This window comes from Juglans microcarpa x Juglans regia, chromosome 3S (assembly GCF_004785595.1).
Source record: "Juglans microcarpa x Juglans regia isolate MS1-56 chromosome 3S, Jm3101_v1.0, whole genome shotgun sequence".
NCBI lineage: Eukaryota > Viridiplantae > Streptophyta > Magnoliopsida > Fagales > Juglandaceae > Juglans > Juglans microcarpa x Juglans regia.
In genome coordinates, this window is record NC_054599.1 from 1,088,071 (window position 1) to 1,112,288 (window position 24,218).

The 24,218-nt window shown below is 33.0% G+C and overlaps 1 protein-coding gene and 1 long non-coding RNA gene across 3 annotated transcripts; one reads left to right on the top strand and one right to left on the bottom strand.

Moving 5' to 3' along the window:
• The first annotated feature begins 10,582 nt into the window (after nt 1-10,582).
• On the top strand, nt 10,583-15,341 carry LOC121257885 (RNA polymerase sigma factor sigE, chloroplastic/mitochondrial-like). 2 transcript variants are annotated; one of them, XM_041159141.1, is made up of 6 exons: nt 10,583-10,801; nt 11,994-12,761; nt 12,868-13,014; nt 13,708-13,944; nt 14,120-14,383; nt 14,827-15,341. In XM_041159141.1, exons 2-6 carry the CDS (start codon nt 12,054-12,056, stop codon nt 15,022-15,024), a joined length of 1,554 nt encoding a protein of 517 aa, XP_041015075.1. In that variant the 5' UTR covers nt 10,583-10,801; nt 11,994-12,053; the 3' UTR covers nt 15,025-15,341. The 2 variants fall into 2 exon arrangements, with proteins under 2 accessions (XP_041015075.1, XP_041015074.1); XM_041159140.1 differs by having other exon boundaries at nt 10,585-10,793.
• Nucleotides 15,342-18,663: 3,322 nt separating this feature from the next.
• LOC121258458 lies at nt 18,664-23,265 on the bottom strand. Its single transcript, XR_005939409.1, has 2 exons — nt 22,888-23,265; nt 18,664-20,050 (listed from the first exon to the last, which is right to left on the bottom strand). It is a non-coding gene; the product is annotated as an uncharacterized LOC121258458 (long non-coding RNA).
• Between the last annotated feature and the right edge of the window lie 953 nt (nt 23,266-24,218).

Below are 24,218 nucleotides of genomic sequence, written 5' to 3' on the forward strand. Positions count from 1 at the left end.
AGTGTTAAATATCCTACTCTTTCCGTGGGCTTTCAAGTGGTTTGTAGTATATTAATTTCTGTGGGCCTAGCTGGTGAGTTGGGGATTTGAGTGTATTTTATTGGGCTAAGTTTATGTGAATTAAGCCCAGCATGTGTGCATCCGAAAACCCCAAGTCTCTTTCTTTCTCTGAATGCGCCGCACGACATCTTCTTCTTCTTCCTTCAATTCTCAACTTTTTTTCTCCTTCCTACTGCCGAGGCCGCCCACCTGCTCCAATCCAACCAACGCCACAGACTGATTCTTCTTCTTCCTTGGTTGCCACTGCAGTCACACCTCTCGGTAAGCCACCCCGAACTCATCCACTCTCTCTCTCTCTCTCTCTCTCTCGGGCTCCGTGGCCGTCAACCTCAGCCTCGCTGCCATCAATATCCACCCAGGTTGATCGTCGCCTCCAGCCCTTCTCGGTTTGTATAATATTAGATACCCTTTGTTTAATTTCTTCAGTCAATCAGTGTAAACCGTGTCTAATAAGTTGGAGATATTCCTTCGAATGGGCTAGCTTTGATCTCAGACGAATGAATATTTGGGAGTTCAGCTCATGTGTTATTTGGTCTTGGTTGTAAATCATTTGGGTCAATAACATAAATGACACATATGTGAAGCCCAACCCAGACCCAAAACGTTGCCGTTTTCACAAGGAAAAAATCCTAACTCTACGATCAACCCTATAAATACATCCTTGTGAATTTACCTTTCTCATTCCACCTCCTTCCAGATTCTTCTACCCTTTGTCTCCTCTCTCACACGCACACCTTTCTTCCTCTCATTTTGTCGTCTATTTCGTTTTCGTCTACATTTTTTCTCTTCTCTTGTTGCTACAAGAATAACATTTTCTTGTTGCTATTGTTTTATTCCGTGCATGTTTTTTAATATTTGTCGTTTTTTTTTTAGTATTCCTCTTTGATGGCAATTTTTTTTTTTTTTTTTTTTTTTTTTTTTTTTTTTTTTTTTTTTTTTTGTATTTATAGTCTTTGTTGTCCAACAGAAATGATGAATACTGCATATATTGCTTGCCATTCTCTAGATTTTAAATTTTTACCCTCCCGTGTTTTGTTCTTATCGATCTGAAGATCTGTAGACGGTGACTGTAAATGTTTCAATTTTTTTTATTCAAACGTCATGCTCTATATATTTGTACTTCCTTTGTTTATTTTTCAAGTCTAATTTTTTTTTTCTATTACGTCTGTGAAGTTTTGGTCCAGATCGTTTCTTTCTTACTAATCTCTATGAACTCTATCATATCTGAATATTTTATTCTTATTGTCCTTTCATGTTTATAAATTGGAAAAGATTTTTACCTCTTACTCTAAACCTAAGTACTTCTGATTTAGATCTGTTGGACTACAAATTTATGTTGTTCTATTTTTGTCTATTTTCTGATTATATGTTTTTTGTAAAATGATTTTGGGTATTTGTAATTCAAATCTGTTAGGTAACACATTTCTTTTTCTTGGTTTGTTTATTTTGTTATCTTAATTTTTTTTTTCTTTTAAGCACCGTCATATATACGGTTAGTCTTCTAGTTTGCAGTCTATAGTTTTCTATCGTGCATGTGTAGAAACTATCTGCTAAACAGTTTATGGTTTGGATTTTAGCATATCAGTGTACATGATAACTTTATTTTCTACGTTTTAGATAGTTTGTAGCTTGTAATTTTCTAATTTGTATGTGTATAAACCACGTGATAAAAACAGATAGAATATATGATGTAATTGAAAACAAAAATGAACACAGGCATATCAGTTTAAATATAATTTAAAGTCAATGAATAATTAACTGACAAGAAAAGCCAAACAGTTACCTTCAGTTTAGTCTCCAATTTTTGAACTTATATGTGTACTAAACATGTGACAAATGGTTTGCAGTTTGCAATTTTTCTTTAATTTATGTCTAAAAACATTCCATAAGAGCAGATATGGTATATGGCATAATTGGAAGCAAAAACAAACAGACGCGAGGAACAATATGATCAACCCTGAGCCACTGAATGTTTGTGCGATGTGAGTGAGAGGATTTTGATTTTAAAGGTGAGAGAATTAACGGTAAGTAGAACTAAAGAGGAAATGGAGTAGAAAGTAAAAGATGAGAGGAATTGTTTTTATATGAATTGCCAAGCAGTGGAAGCGGCAGAAGAGAATGATGAGAAAAAATAAAAAAAATTATTCAATTTTTACAAATCTAAGAGGAAATGGAGTATAAAGTAAAAGATGAGGGGAATTGCTTTTATATGAATTGCCAAGCGGTGGAAGCGGCCGAAGAGAAGGATAAGAAAAAATAAAAAATTATTCAATTTCTACAAATCTGATAATACTAAATTGCAATCGGTCGAAGCGATGGTAGAAAAGTATTTCTAGAAAATAAGAAAATATATTAAAAAAATTAATTAGATAATAGCAGAACTTACGAGATATTTGTAAAAAGTGGAAGAGGAAACAAGATTAGAATATATTTCAGAATAGTAATCTGTATGCTTTTCGAAAAAAAATAAATAATTAAAAAATAAAAAATAAAAAATAAAAGTGATTTTACACATAAAACCTATTCAGTGCACTCCCAAAATTGGCAAATAGGCTCACAAATTTAAGACACAACTATAAAAGGGCAAAAATAAAAATAAAAATAGATCACTGCAGAACCAAATGATAGATGGGCAAAATAAATAGAAATGGAAGGATAAAAATGGAAAACAAAAAAAGAACGCAGAATGGCAGACATGGCAAAATTCAACTGAAATGCAGGGGCAAATTTAGAAAAGAAAATGGACGAACAACAATATGTCAAACCCGGGCAAAATGAATTGAAATGAGGGGCAAAATTGGAAGAAGTGAAATAATAGACGACACATGCTTATTGGCACTTATTACATATAAGATAAGATAAGATAAGATATATATATATATATATATATGGAGTTATATCATACTTTTTAAAAAAAAAAAAAAAAAAAAGTTTACATGCAAGTATCTTGGCCCCCTAAATAATATTTTGACTTCGTCCGAGTGATCTAGAATGATGAAATAAAGTGAGAGATCAATATTGTTATTTTATGTTGAGCAATGAACATACTACTAATAACTAGGGAGGCACATAGTAAATATTTGAGAGGACTGTTCTAATTCTATCTATTTAGGCCTCATTTAGATAGTGAGATAAGATAATATAATTTGTTTATAGGAGTAAAATTGTTTGTAAATAATAGTGAAATAGTTTGAATTGAGATGTTTATAAGATTTTGGAAAAGTAGGAGAGATAAAAAGTTGAATACAAATATTATAAAGTTAAAGTATTATTTTTTAATATTATTTTTATTTTAGGACTTGAAAAAATTAAATTATTTTTTATATTTTGTTTGAAAATTTGGAAAAATTGTAATGATTAGGTAATTATTAGATGAAAAAATTAAAAATTAAAAATTAAAAAGTGTTTATATTTGTAGTGTTTGGATATTGAGATGAGATCATGAGAATATCTCAATGACTTTCTTTTTATGTGAGATGTAGGGGAGGTTTAGATACAAAAAGCATTTTAACTCATATCATCTCATCTCATTTAATCATTACAATTTTTTCAAATTTTCACACAAAATATAATAAACAATTCATTTTTTTTCAAATTCTAAAAAAATAATTTTTTAATAATATTTTATTCAACTTTTAACTTTCATCTAATCTCAACTTATTATCCAAACATTCTCGTAATGTTTCTTAATTTTGTTGAAAATTTTCCATCATTTGTTGGCCTCTTTATTTAATTAATAGTAATGTTACATACAATCAGAGTGCGCAAATGCCGTGCAGTTGCTTTAAAAAAGAGTGGAGTCTACTATTAAAAAATTATTATTTTTTTATATAGGTCCCGTATTTATTTATTTTTTTCAAAATGATTGTACGATACTTATATACTCACAACTGTAACTATTATTTATCTTTAATTATTTTCTCTTTTGCAACTAAAATATGTGCTTTTTTTCTTAATAGTTAGAATAATGTTTTAGGTATGGCGAAGTCATGTACGCAAGATCTAGTAAAAAGGGTCGCGTTCTTGCATCCAAATTCCAATGTTTCCGCCTACTTTTTTCAATAGTAAAAAAGACCCACGCACCCCTATTTTATTAGTACTTTACCTACGTAATTATTTCTCTATTTTGATATAAAAAATAAAATAAAAAATAATATTTATAATTATAGAGTGTGTAAGTACAATACATTCATGCAAGTACCATGCATTCCTTTAAAAAAATTGAATAAATATAAGATTCATATAAAAAAATTAATTTTTAAAAATAGACTTTTCTTTTTTTCAAAATGAATACGCAACGCTTATAAAATTCATGATTATATTATACATTACATAATAAATAATAATGTTTCACTTTTGCAGACTTCGAATAGGGCGAGACCCAGATAATTTACATACCTAAGAGAACTAGCATTGGCTTAGTCAAATGCTAGTTCTTCAAAATTTGAAAAAATAGAGATAAAATCAATTGTTTTGGACTAGTCAAATATTGTGGCTTCAACTATGAGCTACAGTATTTCTAAGTGTTTTTTCATATTTGAAAATGTACTATTCATCTTCAAAAGTAATATTGTATTTTAAAATATCGAACCCAACTACTTTAGTATTTTCCATGTTTAATTCTAAAATGTGTTTGTTGGATAATTAGGTTGAAGAAAAAAAATTAGTCGAGAAATAATAATTTAAGTAAAAATGAAATTATTAATTAACATATGGTTAGTGTACGAAAAAAAATTAAAAATAATATTATTAAAAAATAATATTATATTATTATTTTGACTAATCCAATGTGGATTTATGATTTGAATGGTTTTGAATTTATGAAAAATATGTACTTTTAGCTAAATTTGGGAGAAGACTTTGATGAAACCAATACTAATGCTCTGAATACTCGCTTACCCCTGTGAGCCAACCAGCCTTGATTTAAGGAAGAGAAAAAATGTACTCTCTTTCATGGCTTAAAGCTTTATATATATATATATATATATATATATATATATAAGCTTGATAACATTTTTAGGTCTATTTGGGAACATAATTACTTTTAGACTATTTTATATTCACAAACAGTTTATTATTGGATTCTCGTAACAATCCAATACTTGTATCTTCTATTTATATCAATCAAATATACACAAAATAGTAAGCTACTGCATTCATCTTCAGCACTATTTTGTTAAATCTTACATGGTACTAGAGACATTCTTGGGTTAAAACCTCTTTCGATCCAACTCTGTTTTTTGCAGATGCAATCCCCATCACCACTCCATTCACTGCACAAAGTCTAGCCCTACTCATCTCAATAAAGCTTGATCACACCAATTATCTTCTTTGAGTATCACAACTCACACCTGTACTTTGCAACCTTGATTTGTTTGGCATTGTTAATGGATTTGAATCTTGTCCTCCCAAATTTGTATTTGATTCTGAGGGCAAAGAGACCACAACTATCAATCCAAGCTTTGCCTTATGACAACATAAGGACCAGAATCTTTTAAGCTGGTTGAATGCCACTTTGTCTGAGACTGTTTTATCCTCTGTCTATGGTCTTACCACTTCGAAGCAAGTTTGGATTCTCCTTACCTCACGGTTTACCTCTCAATCTAAGTCTAGAGTGGCTCATCTCAAACGACAACTACAATCTTTGTGCCAAGGAACACAAACCTGCAGCTCATTCCTATAGACTGCCAAGTCATTGGCTGATCAATTGGCTATTGTTGGAAAGCCAATTGATGACGATGACTTGATATCCAACTTGATCAGTGGCTTAAATCCCTTTTTTTATGCATTTGTTATTTCTTATTCTTTTGCAACTTGTCAAACTGCACTCTCTTTTGATGAATTTCAGACAGAGTTGCTCAAGTATAAAATGATTATCAACAACCACAATTTTGCCCAATACTCAGGTGGCTTTTCTTTATATTCTCAACAAAAGAAATATAACTCCAACTCAAATAGGAGAAATTCATCTGGTGGTTCATTCAAGCAAAGTCAGCATGATGGGCACCAACATGGACCGAATGATGGGCACAAACATGGACCTAGTCTTAAAGATCAGTCTAAATCCTCCATCCATTGACTTGATTTTTAGCTTTCTTGGATGAGTTTTCAAATTGATTTTTGGTTCAAGAGATTCCATTCCCGCGGGTTCATATCACAGCACCCTTCCACTCAAAAGAAAATTGACACACAGCGAGTATCTCGAACTGAATCTTCCTCATTCTCCAATCAAAATAGACCCCAATGTCAAATATGTGGCAAGTTCGGCCACCAAGCTCTTAACTGCTACCACATGATGGATTTTGCATACAAGGGCTGCCATCCTCTAGCTCAACTTCTTGTCATGGCTGCTATTAGTCAAGATGTTGTTCTTGATAATCAAACTTGGCTAGCTGACAGTGGTGCCAATTACTATATTACTGCTGACTTAAGTAATCTTCATATCAGTGAACCTTACCAAGGTGAAAATGAAGTTGCAATAGGTAATGGCTTAGGTTTGCACATCTCACACACTGGTTCCACACATATTAAATTACATTATTTACCCTTGCACTTGAACAATATCCTACACTGCCCCACTGCTTCAACAAACCTCCTTTCAATTCAAAGATTTTGTAGAGACAATAGGTGCTGGTTTAAACTCACTGTTGATTACTTTGTTGTGAAGGACAATCTCGCGGGATAAATTCTTTTACAAGGTCCAAGTAAAGATAGACTCTACCCTATTCATCTTGCCACATCTCTCAATAAAGCAACAAATAATAAAGTTCATGCCTTTACAGCTCAACTTGGTGTTGCAGCATATCTCTCCACTTGGCATCTTTGTTTGGGTCATCCATCATCTCAAGTAGTCAATTTCTTAAAGTCTAAAAGTCAAATTCTTGTAAAAAGTCATTCTCATAGTGGCTCCATTTGTGAACTCCGTCAATTGGCCAAAAGTAAAAAGTTATCATTTCCTATTTTCACTCGATTATCTCATTGTCCTCTTGAAATAATACATAGTGATTTGTGGTGATCAATGATTCCTTCCATTAGTGGATGCTGTTACTATATCATATTTATTGATGATTACTCTAGGTTTCCATGGCTCCATCCATCACATGCTAAGTCAGAAGCATTTTCTTGCTTTCTTAAATTCAAATGCTATGTCGAGAACCTACTCAATAAGAAAATCAAATGTCTACAATTTGATGGAGTTAGTGAATTCACCTCTCATCAGTTTCAAGATTTTCTTCAAACCATTGGTATAATCCACGATATGTCATGCTCACATACTCCTCAGTACAATGGTGTTGCTAAGAGGAAACATAGAGATGTGACTAAAACTGGTCTCCCTCTAACCTATTGAGTTGAAGCTTTCAATACTGCAGTTTTTCTTATTAACATGCTTCCTACAGAAATACTAAAATACATGACTCCATTTCAACTCTTGCTAAGCAAACCTCCTTATTACTCCTTTATCAAAGTTTTTAGGTGTACATGTTACCCCTTACTCAGACCCTACAATCATCACAAGCTTCTTTATGAATCTAAAAGTACATATTTCTTGGATACAGTTCCAATCATAAGGGGTATCGATGTCTTGACCATACCACAAATCGAGTTTATCTGAGTCAACATGTCATCTTTGATGAAGCTCAGTTTCCAGCCAGCTCCACAGTTCCTTCTTTATCTAAGCCCAATGAGAAGAATACTGCCCTGATGCAGGGAACTTCCTTACCAACATCATCAGCAGTGATCGGGTACCTTCTCTATCCCCTTCTACTTTATCTTCATTACCCTCTAATGACACTTTTTCACCAATGGAAACTACTAATCCCACTTCTTCTCCTAGTTCTAGTGATGACATACTTGAGAATCCACCCACCCTCCTACAATACATTCACCAAACACTCATCCCATGCTCACACGTTCGAAAACAGGAACCTCTTAGTCCAAGGCCTTCTCTAACTTTCACCTTTACTATTCCACCAAATAACCTCTATGTGCACTCACCTCACATGTCATACCTACTGCACATTCTATGTTTCACCAAGCAGTGAAGGTTTCTGCATGGTGTGCTACCATGAGAGAAGAATTTCAGACTCTACAGACTAATGGTACATGGTCACTATGTCCAAGGCCAAGCAACCGCAATGTGATTCGAAATAAGTGGGTCTATAAGGTCAAGCAAAAGGCAAATGGATCAATTGAAAGACTTAAGGATCGGCTTGTCGCCAAAGGCTTCTAGCAATTAAATAGGTTGGACTATTCCGAGACCTTTAGCCCAGTCATCAAACCTTCCGCCATCATAATTATCTTGGCACTTGCTGTTCACCACAACTGGCACCTCAGGCAGTTAGATGTATCAAACGCCTTCTTACATGGGACCTTGGAAGAGGAAGTCTTTCTGGAACGGCCACCTCGTTTCATTGATGCATCATTTTCCAATTATGTGTGTAAACTACATAAGTCTATTTATGGCTTAAAATAGGCACCAAGAGCCTAGTTTCATCACCTCTCTTTGAATTTACTCCAACTTGGTTTCTGTGAATCCCATGTTAACTACTCTTTGTTCACTTACCAAAGGCCTGGAGTGCATATTTTTAAACTTGTTTATGTGGATGATTTGATCGTGACAGGCACACACTCATCTTTGATTATGAATCTTATTTCTTGCTTAAAGAAAGACTTTGCTATGAAAGATTTGGGATCACTCCATTACTTTCTAGGCATTCAAGTCACTAGGGATTAGTCCGGTCTTTATTTATCACAATCCAAATATATTTCAGATGTACTACACAAGGTCAAGATGGCTGGTGCTAAACCCTGCTCTACTCCTTTAGCCACAAGTACTAAGCTTTCATAAACTAGAGGTAACCCTCTACAAGATGTCACCAGCTACAGACAAGTTGTGGGTGCTCTTCAGTATTGTACATTCAGATGTTCTGAGCTAGCATTTGTGGTTAATTAACTCTGCCAATTTATACATGCACCCATTTCTCTTCACTGTTTTGCAGCAAAGTGTGTGTTGTGCTACTTAAAGGGCACTCTTCATCACAGCCTCCACTTTGCAAAAGGATCCCTACAACTTCAGGCCTTCAACGACTTTGATTGGGCAGGTGATATGATCGACCGTCATTCAACAAAAGGTTATGCAATGTTTCTTGGTCCTTACCTAGTGTCTTGGAGTGCCAAAAAGCAGCATGTCGTCTCCCGTTTTAGCATAGAATCAGAGTACCTTGCCATGGCCTTTGCAACAGTAGAACTCTATTGGATTCACATGCTTCTCGCTAATCTCCAAGTTCCACTCAACTCTCCTCCTATTCTTTGGTGTGATAACCTTGGAGCCCTTTCTCTTGCAGCAAATCCAATTTTCCATGCAAGAATAAAACACATTGAAGTGGACCACTTCATTCGTGAGAAGGTTGCTCAGAAGGACATCATTCTTAGATATTTGTCCACTTATGTTCAATTGGCCGACATATTCACCAAAGGCCTTACTTCCTCACGCTTCCTCTATCTTAGGGACAAGTTTCAGTCCGTGAACTCCCTATCAACTTGAAGGGGATGTTAAGACAGTAATCCCAACAAATCACACAACAACAAAAGATGTAGCTAGATCATGCTCTAGTGTTAGTTACAAAAGATGAACACAGATCTGATGATAAGGATAAGGGCTAGTTGTTATAGAGATAACTCCTTACCTTATATTAGGATCAATCTAATACTTGTATCTATATATATATGATTTATGTAACCACTATAACAATCCAATACTTGTATACTTTTATCTATATCAATCAAATATACACAAAGCAGTAAGCTACTGCATTCCTCTTCAGTATTATTTTGTTAAATCTTACGAATAGTACATTCCATGCACGCTTGATTGGCAAATCTATGTTATATTTCAAATTATATGAAACGTCCAACTTCATTTTTTTTTCAACGGAGAAAACAATAAATATGAAGTTTGATAAACATGCATGAAGTTAGAGCTCAAAGGAAATAGAATTGCTTATTACAATTAAATATAGATATCATTTATTTGATCAATATTATATCGAAAAGCATATATATATATATATATATATATATATAATAAGTCATTAATACAATATATATAGATATAATTAGACTCAGATATACCCATATTTAAAATTTTGGGTTTGGGTATACAAAAAGAAATGAAGTAATTACAAATCAAAGGGAAAATGCAACCACGGTGATGGTGATCCTCAGCCACGAGTCTCCAAATTCTAATGCTACTTTCCTTTCACATGGTTGCTATTGCGCAACGTAGTGATTCCGCAGGCCACCACACGAAGACGGTCCCACAAACTAGAGAGTAATATCCCTCAACCAATAACAAAATCCCACGTGTCATTAATTCCATCCATATTTCTCATCAAAATATCTTCTCGTCCACTTTCAAATGGCCACGCAGCGCAACAGCCCTCCCAAAGTGCATAATCTCTGCTCCTCTGCTAGCCACGTTAACGAACTTCTCAAACCCTCCATATTCCTTCCACTTGTTTACCTCATCCACCGTCGATTCCTGAGCCCCAAGTCTCCGCTGTTCATTTTTCAACAGACGTTTTTTTTTTTTTTTTTTTTTGTGGTCGCCATAATTCACGTCCTTAATTACGAGTTTCATACATAAACTCTCACACTTTTCCTCATTCTAGAGATCTGAAACCGGAAAACCTTTTCTTAACTCGACAACTCGGATCGGGCAGTGTCTCGTCCAGGTGCGTAGGTCTGGTATTTCTGCATTGAATTCCCTATCCTTGTTTCTATTTCTCTTACGCTAAAAGTTTCTCTCATCAGTTGTGTGTATCTTTCTATACAAGTTTGATCATCTTTTACACCAAGAATAGGCCGTAACATTTTTCAGTACTGTCCTGAATTTAGAATCATATTTTCACTTCAATGATTTTGAACACAAGAAACCCTCGATCACTAATGCAGCTACTGGAGGTTTCCTTCAAAATATTTGAGAAGTATAACGTCGCGAATGAAAAGAAAAGGTGCCCTGATTAGGGTTGGATGTAAAAGCTTTTGATTATCTGAGAAGTGTAATCATGGAGTTTGAGGGTGTGTAGAATAATTGTTTGATCAATAAACATCGAATTCCTTAATGGACTATTAACTAGCACTTCTTCCTTCTTGAGTTTATACTTATCATAACTGCATGCTTTTGGTTTGTAGAGATTCAAATTTGAAAACTGGGTTCGTTAGAATCAGACTATTTGGATTAATTGCTAGTTAGTGCTAAATTTGGATTTGGAACTTCATAAAGCATGACCTTGATTAGAATGTAATCAAAGAATATTGAGACTGGTTTGCTGATACATGCAATCTGCAAGTATAGGGTCTTGGAATCACATTTACAAAAGAAGTGGCAGTTGGGGGTCACAGAACTGATATTCTGAGTTTTAATGCATATTTGTATGGAGGAGCTGTTAGCTTCCTGAATTTGTTGGTATTACTTGTGATTAAATCATGAATTGTCCCAAAAACTTAAACCAATGGAAAGACGTGAACTTATTCATTTAATTTATGTGCTAACAAGCCCCAAGGGGTTGGCCCAAGTGGTGAAGGCCTTGGTCTTAGCATATCGCTCCCTTCAAGGTCCATGGTTCAACATCTCATGGGTGCAACCAATTTTTTGGGTTTACACCCCGTGGTAAAAAATCAGTGATTTAACCAGTTCTATGTAGGAAAACTTCTGAGAGTGTGATGCACGGAACCGGGGTTTACTTTGCAGAGGTGGGTCCGAAGGGCCCTACCATGGAGAGGTTCCCGACATAAAAAAGAAAAAATAAAATAAAATAAAAATAAAAAAATTATGTGCTAACACTACCATTAATTTTAATGATTCACTAAATTGGTGCTATGTTGTTAGGACAGAAATGAACTTGGAATACATGTTTCTTTTGTACTTGCAGGATTTGGGCAGTAAGGAAGCACTCAATTCATCATTTCAAGCTTTGCTTAGGCAACTTGGCATGGGAGTTGTGACTGTTTCTAGCTCAGCTTCACGAACTCCGGTTGGATTGGGCACGAAATTCTCAGCTCAAAGGTCTACATTGAAAAGACCCTTGATTGTAGCATTCAAAGCAGATAAATCCAATACCACTGCGTTGGTTACATCCCAGGAGCAAATCCCTCTGCCCATAGAAACAGGTAAGGATCACCAAAAGAGACTAGGAAAAGCTAACAAAAAATTGAGAAGAGTGAAAGCTGTGCTCACAGATGAAGCTTCTCCGTGTGCCTTGGAAGTGGATTACAATGAAGCCGCCGCCAAGCTCGAAAATTTATACAAGCTCACTCCAGCAGCTGATGCTTCTAATGAGGAAAATATAGATGGCCTGGTGAGGAAAATACGGGGAAGGAGGAGAAAGATTACCGAAGTTGACAAAAAGCTGGTGGAGAAGAAAGCCAGTGATAATGTGATCAAGAACCAAATAGATAAGGTTAAAAGATTGAGTCTTGATAAGAGGATTGCATTGAAAAGGAATAAGCAAGATGAAGTAGTTGCTCCAAAACGGAAGAGAAAAGATAGTAAGGATGAAAGTGCAAAGATTGAAAAGCTAGTGAGGGAGTACTCGGCTTCAACTGATTTGGTTAGCTTGGACTGGAAAAAGATGAAGATACCTCCAGTTCTTCCTTCTTCAGAGCATGCTTGGTTGTTCAAGCTGATGCAACCCATGAAGGTGGGCCTTCTGATTCCAGTTTGGAAACTACAATTTCCCATTGAATTTCTATTTGTTATTTTTTTGAGATCAAAATGTGTGATCTTTAGTGTTTTCTGGAAGTTAGGCACTCCTTCAAGTGAAAGAGAACTTGCAAAAAGATTTGGGGAAAGAACCAACAGAAGGTGAATTAGCTGAAGCAACGGATATAAAGGCAGTTCAAATACGAAAACTCATAGAGGTTGGTCGAGCGGCAAGAAATAAGCTCATAAAGGTAGTATTCTTTTGGCCTTTTTCCCCCACTTCTGTTGTTTATGCGGAATTATTCCAAAATGTTTCTTTGAACTGGTGCAGTAGTGAGATGTGTTATAAGTATGTTTAACGGAGTCCACCATGCAGTAAGATGCAAATAACACATGTAATTCAGGTTCCTTTTCTGGCAACAAAATAGACTTGTCTTCTCATCTTCATTTAAGCAATATTCTAGAAATATTCTCGAGGATAGAAAATGATATGAGAAAATGCAAATTCAAAGAAAGTCTGTAAAGAAGTGAGAGAGAGCATCTGAAGTTGGCATATATCCTTCTAGGATCAAGTTGACTTCAATTTGTGGTGCATATAGAATGTAATGGGATTATTCTGGGAGTCATACTTATAGCATTTTTGAATTCCAGGCCTAGTGAAATCAGCTACAATAGGCACATTTTAATTTCTTTGTGATGATATGAAGAATGCATTGCATGTTAGCTAATTAAAGCCTCTGTCCTGCTCTGTTCTCTTTTCTCTATGTTACCTATGGCTTCTGTATTCTTATGATCAGTATATGAGGCTGATTATATTCTGTGGATGTTTTTAAGCGAAATAATTTTGGTATCTTTCAGCTGATTTTCCAAGAACTGATTTTTTGGAATACATTGATTCTCTTAAATAATTGTAGATTAACACATAATGCTTGCTTGAACTGCAGCACAATCTGCGTCTCATTTTGTTTGTAATCAACAAGTATTTTCAAGATTTCTCGAATGGCCCAAAATTCCAAGACCTTTGTCAGGCTGGAGTGAAGGGACTTATTACAGCCGTCGATCGTTTTGAACCAAAAAGGAAATTCCGGCTCTCCACATATGGTCTTTTTTGGATCAGGCATGCCATTATACGCTCCATGACACTCTCCAGTTTTACACGTGTTTCGTTTGGCCTTGAATCGGTATGCATTCTTCCTTCCAAGCTTTCTACTCTTCTTTTTAGCTTAGTGATACACGCATCTTGTAAATAGTATTCTGAGCTAGATTGAAAGAACCTTTCGGCCTTCTGATTGTGTTAGGACCATCATGGTTAGTTTTGATGGATCTGTTTTAACTTTGATGCTTAAATATACGCAGGTTAGAGTCGAAATTCAGCGAGCCAAACTTGAGTTGTCGTTTGAGCTTCATAGATTACCAACAGAGGATGAGATAATAAAAAAAGTTGGGATCTCCCCTGAGAGGTATCGTGAAGTTATGAGAGCCTCGAAACCTGTTGTTTCTCTCCATTTAAGGCATCCAACCACACAAGAAGAGTACATTAATGGGATCACTGATGTTGATGGTTGTGGAGGTGATAACTGGAGGCAACATGCTCTTCTCAGGCTTGCCCTTGATGATGTGGTAATTATTAATCGCTCATCCTCCCCAACCTTGCATTTCGTATTGCATACATAGCTTACTCACTTTTTTTATTCTTATTATTTCTATAGAATTTTCATTTGGATTGTTGAATTTCTTCACCAACTGTTTTTCTATTCTGTTTCATGCAAAACATGAGACCTGTTTGTGTTTCCATCATATTATCCACATTCCACACTTTTTTTTTTTTTCTCCTTTTCCCCATTTCTGCATGAGCTATGATCTACTCATAATATTATTCCCCAAGATGATGAGAATGCGAAATCTCTCTCTTCCTGATCTCTGTTGGTTTCCAGCTAGATAATGGAATCATGAGACCTTCAGAGTTTTGTTATTATGTTTTCCTTTTCCAAGAACTTGCGATCAAATTGATGTACTCAGGGTATAAATGATAAAAAATGGAATTTATTTCTGTTTTTCTGCAGCTTGATTCTCTGAAGCCGAAGGAGAGCGTAGTAATAAGACAAAGATTCGGACTTGATGGTAAAGGAGATAGAACATTGGGAGAGATTGCAGGAAACTTAAATATTTCGAGAGAAATGGTTCGGAAGCATGAAGTTAAGGCTCTCATGAAGCTCAAGCATCCAGCTCGAGTGGATTATCTTCGCCAACATTTAGTATAAACATATATAAAAATTACCGTCTCGTACATAACTCCTCCCTCTTAATGGTTTCTGATAACCAATCCGGCTGTATACTAATGATCTGTATTATAGCGTTTTAAGTTTTAACCACCCAAAAAATAAAAAATAAAAAAAGAAGTTGAGAAAGAAGATGAAGCTAGGCAAACATAGATCAAGTCCGATACTGTATGTGTAATTTAATTTTCAGACAAAACATTCCATATAGCCGTGTTATACGTGATATTTAGTACCTTTTTTTTTTTTTTTTTTTTTTTTTTCCCATCATAGCAATGTACAGTGAGTGAATTTTTTCTGTTCTTCTAAAATGTTTTACTCTAAATTTTAGGATAGTCCCAAAGCTACACTTAAGAGGAGTGAGTGAATGTGTTATATGCTAAATTATATAATTTAAAAGAAATACTTTAGTTACAAAAACATTTTACAAAAGTAAATCCACAAATTTTCGTGTCTTTATATGATTATAAGTTAGATTGTAAAATTACTTTTATTGTAAAATAGATCTAACATATATATCATATAATGATACGTGAGTTTTTAAAACTTCTTTGGATCAATATATCCATACAATCAGATAGATATATATATATATATATATATATATATGTATGTATGTATATATATATATTTGTGGGGAGAGCTAAAATAAGGACTAATACTAGATTCAAAATCCGTCATAAAATAGAAATATAGTATATGTTTGCTAGGCCAAGCTCCTATGATGGGAGATCTAGCAAAGGTAATATTGCAAATCTCATTCAACCAAGCGTCTAGTGGGATGTCATATGAAATATTTGTAAAAGGGCAAGTATAATATTGTGTTAATATTTATAAGAGTAATGTTATATACTACACTATCATATCACTTTCATCCCATTATGTAAGATGTACTGGTACATTTATCATCATTATATGATAAAAAATTATCCAATAAAAGATCATCCAATTGTGATAATGTGCTATAAATATGCCACATTTTACATAATGAGATGAAAGTGAGATGACAGTATGGTGTATAGAATTTTTCTATTTATAAACCTGGAATGTGATACAACACACTACAACAAATACCTGTTTTTCCAACGATGGATTGTAGTGGCAAAAACCATTAATTCTGTAAAAAAATTCTTTTCCCACAAATTTTAATCGTGGGGAGCTCGTGAAATAAAATTGGTGATATAAAATATTTTTCTCCGCCAAAAACCCAACTTGTAGAAAATATCTACATTTTCTCACAAGATTAATTATGAGAAAAATATTATTTCACCGTAGAAAATATGATTGCTTTTAGTTCTAAATTGTGGGAAAAAAGTATTTGAGTCAAAAATGTTTAGTGAGTATCATTCGAGACAAAGGCTAAAAGATTTCAGAAAAACAAAATTGTTAAAGCAATAAAATGAGACTAAACAAAAAATAATGAAACGAAATGATCTAATACAAGCTAAAAATATATAATATATACAAACCCTGGATATCCAAAGAACATTTATAACATGTACATGACCAGCAAAAACACTTTTTAGTCAATAGCATCCTAATAAGAGAATCATAATAACAAAAAGCGTACAACTGACTAAGACTAAGCATTTACAAAACCATATATACATGACTTTACGTAGGATGCAACATCAGCTCACCCTGTTCAAAAAATTAATAGAGATGGACAGCACAGTCAAATAGCTCCTTCAGACCCATTATATAATCTTTCTAGGAGAACAATGGACAAAATCTATTTCAGCTTGGTCTTCGTAGTTTAATCAATCCACGCTAAAGTTAGTGAAAGAAGAGAATAACCCTACAAATAATTAACTCCAACTTTATTCCTTATAATTTATTCTAGTGCCAACTAGACAGGATTAAAAAAAATTATTCAATTGAAAATAAATGTTAGCAAAGTCAACAAAATCAAGAAAAAGAAGGAGGATGTAGTACCAGACAAACTCTAGCTTGAATCTATGCTATCTTTAAACTACGAATAATGCTACATACAGTCGTTGAATCTATTCTTTAAAATTGAATTTTTTTTTATGTGAATCTCATATTTATTCATTTTTTCAAAATGATTGTGGGACGTTTATATATTTACGATTGTAACTATCATTTTTCTTAAACCACACCCTATCATATATTTATATAAGAGATTTCAGTTGAATCATCACTCACACATAGCAAAAACATCATTAGATAACCAGAGAGCATTTTTACATGTAGATAGTCTACACATTATGAACCAAAACCTAGTCAAGCTAAAAACTCTTACAAGTGCATGTAAAAGATACATATTCATGACTTTTACTACCCTTTCTTGCAACGTCCAAATAAGAACGCATCAAAATAAAACCACATCAATCAAAATTTAAAAAGAAAAAGTTCAAAAACCTTTAAGGCTAACCCAATTAAAATGTCACAAATAAAAACAATAGCAGTTAGTTAGCCAGATGTTTTAAACATAATTGGGTGCAAGAAACTCCATCTCTTAAACCACATACCATATAACTGGGTGCAAGAAACATGTTGTATACTGAGTCACATAGTAAGTGTACAGTATACCTATAAAATGAATCAAAGTATTAATAATTATTTACATAAACTCACATCAATGGTGCGATTAGTGTGTCAATAAAGAGGTTTGCAGTATATTTATTATGATTGACGTATCATGACATCTCATGTAACCAGGGTGGCTCAATACAAATTGAGGCCTAAGGCAAAATTTAAGTGAGTCACTCTTAATTATAATATAATAAAATATAAATTATTATATTGAATATTTTTCAGATTTTCAATAAAATGTGGCTTTATTTAAAATATTTAAATAAAATTTTTTGACTTTATATTTAATGCAACAATTTAAAATGAGGCCTCATTGTAAATTTTGTGCCTCAATGTAACAAGATTTTAGAAAGAATTATTTAAAAATATAAATTAGTCATTATATTAAAAATTAAGTTTAGTATCATGGCGCCTTGCACATAGGGCTGCAAACAAACCGAGTGAAGTCGAATTCAAACTAGGGGTCACAAGCTCGATTAGCATATATATTTGCTCGAACTAGACTTGAGCTCGAAAAGTATTAGAGATTTCTGGTCGAACTCGACTCGCCTAACATATATTAAGATCAAGCTCAACTTGAACTTGAATACCAAAAATAAATGAGCTCAAACTATTCGCTCGAGCTCAAGTTAAATATGATGCATAAATAAGATTATTTCTCTTAATAAATTTTAACTATAATTTTATTAATAAATATTAGATTGCACTATACACTGCTTATATAACATATTTATTGCAAATAAATCAACAATTCAGAATCTACTATTTTTTTTAAAGTATTGACAAACCAATGCTGCTAACAACAACCTTTCATGTTCTCTTTTCTACATAGAATCTTTTCAACTTTAATCCAAAGGTTGATTTGGATTCATTTGGTTGAGAAGACTTTTTTTTAATCATTTACTTCTTGTGAAATGATTAACTATACAGAACATGAACAATAATTAATATAGTTACAAACTTACAAATTGCTAAATAATTCCAACTTCTAAAGCATGACGATATATTACAATTTCAAATGGTAGATCACTAATTATAGCATCAACTAAGAAAACAAACTAAAAAAAATGGTAGAAGAATATTCTTCAACTCTTATTCATGAGTTTAGCCGGATCAGCCCCATTTCTGATGCGCAGCAGTCAGCAGCACATGACATAGCATTGCTTAAACAACATCTTTTTGCAAATAAATCAATGATTCATCACTTGCCACAATATAGTTACAAATAGGTACATAATTCCAACTTCTAAGGTATAACAATAAATTACAATTTCAAATGGTAGAACACTAATTATAGCATCAACTAGGAAAACAAACTAAATAAATACTAGAAAAAAACCCTCCAACTCTTATTCACTTGAGCCACTCTGATGCACAGCAACACATTACATAGCATTGTTTATTCACAGCATTCTTATTGCAAATAAATCAATGATTCATCACTTGCCAAAATATAGTTAAAAACTGAAACAAGTAAATAATTCCAACTTCTAAGGAATCACAAATTCACAATAATAACTTCTAAATCATATATTCAAATTTACAAGCTGAAAAGTCCACCAACTCTTATTCATTTCAGCCCCATTTCTTATGCACATGTGATATAGGAGCTAACATTCTCATTAGAAATAAATCAATGTAAATATGTTGGCCTTCACCTTTGAATATATGAGCTAATTCTACATTTGACAGTTACATAAGTGTGTAAAAGTTTGTCTTAGTTTAAAGAGAATAAAAAATATATAAACATTAATAAATTCACTAATCTTAACTAAGATTAAGCAACTTATTGATAAAATGATAAACACTAATAATAAACACTTGGTCTAAAAATGAATGAAACATAATAGTTGAATAATAACCTGTAGAACAATAAATAAAAGTAATAAACAACCTAATAATAATAGCCAAGAGTAACAAACATGAAAGCAATATCAACATGTTAAACCATTTCTTTGAGCACCAAGTACAAAAATAAAACACTACAAAAAATTACTTCATGTTATCCATATTTCTCCATCAAGTAAAAAAACAGTGGTTTGCAACATTCCATATACTTTTGCAATTCAAGTCAGCTATTCAAATAATGAAATTACCTATGTCCAAGTTTTAAAAAAAAAAAATCAAATTTCTAGCAACCTTGTCTAGCTGGATAGCTTCGACGAGTCAACAAGTTTTTTTTACAAAAATAATTACATCCCTACTTAAATAGCATGTCTTATAAGCATACTTCCTTTAAGTATTTTTAGTAGATCAATTCACAAAAAATAAAAAACCTGCCAGAAGACAATCCCTATCAACCTATGATACAAAACACACAAGATATCATTAGCAATATGATATAACAAAATAACAATTTAATAATAAATAGCATTATGCCAAAAGGCAAAAATATACAACATGCCAGCAATTCATGTCAGGGCAGTAAAATCTCCTTATAAGTTAGATCTTCTTTCTACAAAATGAAAGAGAAAAAATAGTTAGGACAAGTTCTCAATAAGTTAAAACAAGTTCTAGATGGCAACGAAAAATCACTAAATAAAATTATACTTACACTTGATGATTTTTTCAAATCATGAAGTACTCAAACCCAATCAGCTCCACATAACAGCATTTCTGCTGTTTCAACATACATTGATGCACAATAAGGATCAATCACTCTACCACCAGCACTAAATGTAGATTCTGAAGCCACTGTAGTAATTGGAATTGACAAAATATCACGTGCCATCTTAGATAAAATGCGGTACTTTAGATCATTGACCTCCCACCACTCCAAGGCATCAAAATGTGAATTTGAATCCCCACTACAAATATATACACTTTCCTCTAAGTAAACATCCAAATTAGATTTCACTGGTTGAATGGTATCAACACTTCTAACAAATGATTCAAATATAGACCTGCCACTCATCACATTCTTCCCCACAACATTGACAGAACTACCACAAGAAGAACCTCAATCTCGAGAATTTTCATGTCCACTTGACTCCACATTAGTCAAATTATAATTTTCAGCATATTCATCATAAAACTCATGTAAGATTCTCAAGATGGTTTCTATGTTTCTAATAGATTCGGGTTCTAAATAAATTACTGGAAAACAGAATTGAACAAGCATCATTTTGAACATTGGATCTAAAATAGCAGCTACTACCATAAGCAAGTTACATTCCCCTCCAATATTTCTCAAACTTTGTATTCATTTTCACAACCATTGCTCGTATGTAATCACTTTGATCAAGAGACTTCTTGTTCAACACATCTTTTATTCAACATACCTCAGGAAGGAATAAGTTAGTAGTTGGATACTCGGTTTCTGAGATAATGTTTGTCACCTCATTAAAAACTGTCAAAATTTGACACACATTTTCAACTTTTATCCAATCTTCAATACTTGGAATATAATTAAAACCTTGATCTCTATCCTCATATCGTGGAAAGACTTCTTTAAACTCTAAGGCTACTACTAGCATTAGGTAAGTGTTATTTCATCGAGTAGGAACATCCAAAAAAAGTTCTTGGTTGGTAATTGCAACTGTTTTGCAATGTCACTAAATTGTTTGATACGAGCTTCTGATGCAACCAAGTATTTTACCTATTCTTGAACACAATCAACAATTTCACCAATCTGTCCATCTTTGACAAATAAATTTGATATATGTGCGCAACAAATATGAGATCAACAAAATGCCAATTAGAATCAACAAAATGACAGGTAAACTGTGTGCGTTGTCAATTATGCAACAACGCACATGACAATCATGTGCGCAACAACGCACATGACAACTTGTGTTGCGCAACAACGCACATGACAATTATGTGCGCAACAATTGTTGTGAGATCAACTGTGTGGGGGTGGGACATTACAAAAATTTAAAACTCTTTTTCATAAATGCCAATTAGGATCAACAAAATGACAGGTAACAACTATATATGAGATCTTTTGACCTGAAGTCCACATGTCTGTTGTTATGCTGACTTTATTCACACTTCTCAATATTGTTTTCAGTTTCTTTTTCTCAATTTTATAAGTGGATTCACAATCATTTCTTGCTGTAGTACGACTTATCTTTTGCCAATAAGGAGTATTAGCTCTCATAAATTTATTAAACACAACATGTTCCATAATGGAAAATGGATACTCGTGATAAAGTATCATGTGAGAAGCAAATTCTCTTACCTTTTTCATATCATACGAGAAATTTTTCACTGTGTTCACACATTCAGACCCTTCATGTCAATAGTTAAAATATTTTACTTTTTAGAAGCAGCTATGTATGGAAGACAGCTAATCAAGTGCCTATGGAAGTGAGTTGTAGAACCTGATGAAGAAATAGACAATAGGTCTTTGCAAAAGTTACATTCAGCTTTCTTTACACCATTCTTAACCACTATTTTAAAATCATTCTAAACAGTAGAAGTTTTCTTCCTAGGCTTCCTCTGGTATGCATATTTTTGGGGATCCTTAGGGGCACTTGGGTTTTCTTCTCCACCAATAATACTGCCAATTTCATGGTTCCCATAATTATTATCACACTCTATAAAAAATGTGGCAGTATCATCTCCTTGTGTAGGTTTTATGTCTTCCATGAGTGGACTTGCAGATAAGCATTCTATATTTGTAACATGTTCAGACATGTCTAAAAAAATATTTTTAGACAAGTAGTGGCAATATTAGACACAAAAGTGAAAACTAAATAACAAGTAATATAGTAAAAATCAAAGAATAAAAATATAACAAAAAATGAATGACAAGTTAAAGGAATCACACAAAAAGGTGTAAAACCAAAGGAATCACACAAATATAAACCACTAAAGACTGAAAACTGCTGCATTCAATCGATCTAAGAGCATTTTTAAAGAGAATGTAAGCCATTAACATTAAACAAGAACTATTTTTACATACTAAATTACATATTATAAAACAGAACAGAAAATCAACAACGAAAAGAAACACAAAAATAACAACATTACTACCAATACAACCAATAGTAGCAGATCCACACTATAGAGAGAACAAAAAGGGAATCAAGAAGAATAAAAAAAATCTAAAGAGTTGCTCAGATCTACACCACAGAAAACAAAAAGGGAATCGAGAAAAACCATACTACAACACACTAGGACAAAGAATAAATACAAGAAACCGAGAAATAGAGAGAATAAAGCTAACGAAAAAAAAAAAAAAGATAAGGAGATCTACAATCACAATACTCGCATCCCACAACGTACTGAAATGAAGAAAATAAAAAGTCCCATTGAGATGAAAAAAATACAGAGCTTGGAGCGAACCTGAGATGAAGAAAAAACACAACGCACCACTGAGATGAGGACCCTCTTTCGAAATATTAGGGTTTTGAATTTTTGAGTTTTTAATCTCACGGTCTCTCCTCAGTCCTCTCACTCTGCTCACGGGCCAAATAAAAACAATGCAAAGTCTATAACTATCTGTGCAATCCATCCTCTCAGTCTGAAAACGTCACACCAAGGAACTGTGTCCTGCGTCTTGCTTCGTAAAAGAGTAAAAGACCCAAACTCAAATTCAAGTCCGTCCAAAATGAAAAAAGTTAAAACCAAGCATCTTGGGTCCTATGTCTTGCTTTTTCTTTTTTCTTTTTTTATGTGTCGCATTCCGTCCAAAGTTCAAACCGAAAAATCAAAAGCTTGACTTAAAAAATAATTTACATGATGACATGGTGATGGGATAAAGATAAAGTTGCCAAAAAAAAATTGGACAAAGTTGTCTTGTGAATCTTGTCTATACTCGATGAATGGATAGAGAATATATATATTATTAAAAATCCTACTGCTTGGCAAGTGTAGACAACTTGCCATAGATCAGTCTGCAGAGGGACTTATCATAATAGTGTAAAATGAGGAGTATTTAAATTATTTTTTATTATATTGATAAGTAAAATTATTAAAATATCACATGTTTTAATTAAATGGAGAGTTTTTTTTTTTAGATAGAATGATTTAATTAATTACCATCCAAAGAAATTATATATGATTTGTTAGTACCACTTATGATTGTTAGTTCATGTTTTAAAAATATTTTTCATGTTTTTGTAATTGGGCACACATGCAATGTGCCCTTACTAGTGTGTGTATGTGTGTGTGTATATATATATATATATATAAAGATTCAAAAAAATATATATGATATATATATGAATATTAAAAAAAAGGGCGCCGAAATGAAGATTCTTAAAAATATATATATTTAAGAGTATTAAACTATATATAGTATATTATAATATGATATTTATATAGTATACTATGAATCTATGATATATTTTAATATAAATGAATATTACTAATACTAATTATACTATTACTAATCCACACCATTATGGCCTATTTTATATATAATATACTATTACTATAATATACTATTAGTCTATTACTATATCTTGTAATATAATTACTAATACTATAGTATCATACTATCAGTATGTTAGTGATTTAATATATATATATATATATATATATATTAAATCTCTAATCTCTTATACTTGATATATATATATATTAATATATATAAATATTAGTAATACACTAATAGTATTAGTATATAGTAATACTATTGGTATAGTACTATTACTATATGTTAGAGCACTCCC

Coding starts and splice junctions, on each gene's coding strand:
- LOC121257885 (XM_041159141.1), top strand. CDS start 12,054: ATGGGAGTTGTGACTGTTTCTAGCTCAGCTTCACGAACTCCGGTTGGA. Junction 12,762..12,867: donor AGCTGATGCAACCCATGAAG/GTGGGCCTTCTG, acceptor TCTGGAAGTTAG/GCACTCCTTCAAGTGAAAGA. Junction 14,384..14,826: donor GGCTTGCCCTTGATGATGTG/GTAATTATTAAT, acceptor GTTTTTCTGCAG/CTTGATTCTCTGAAGCCGAA.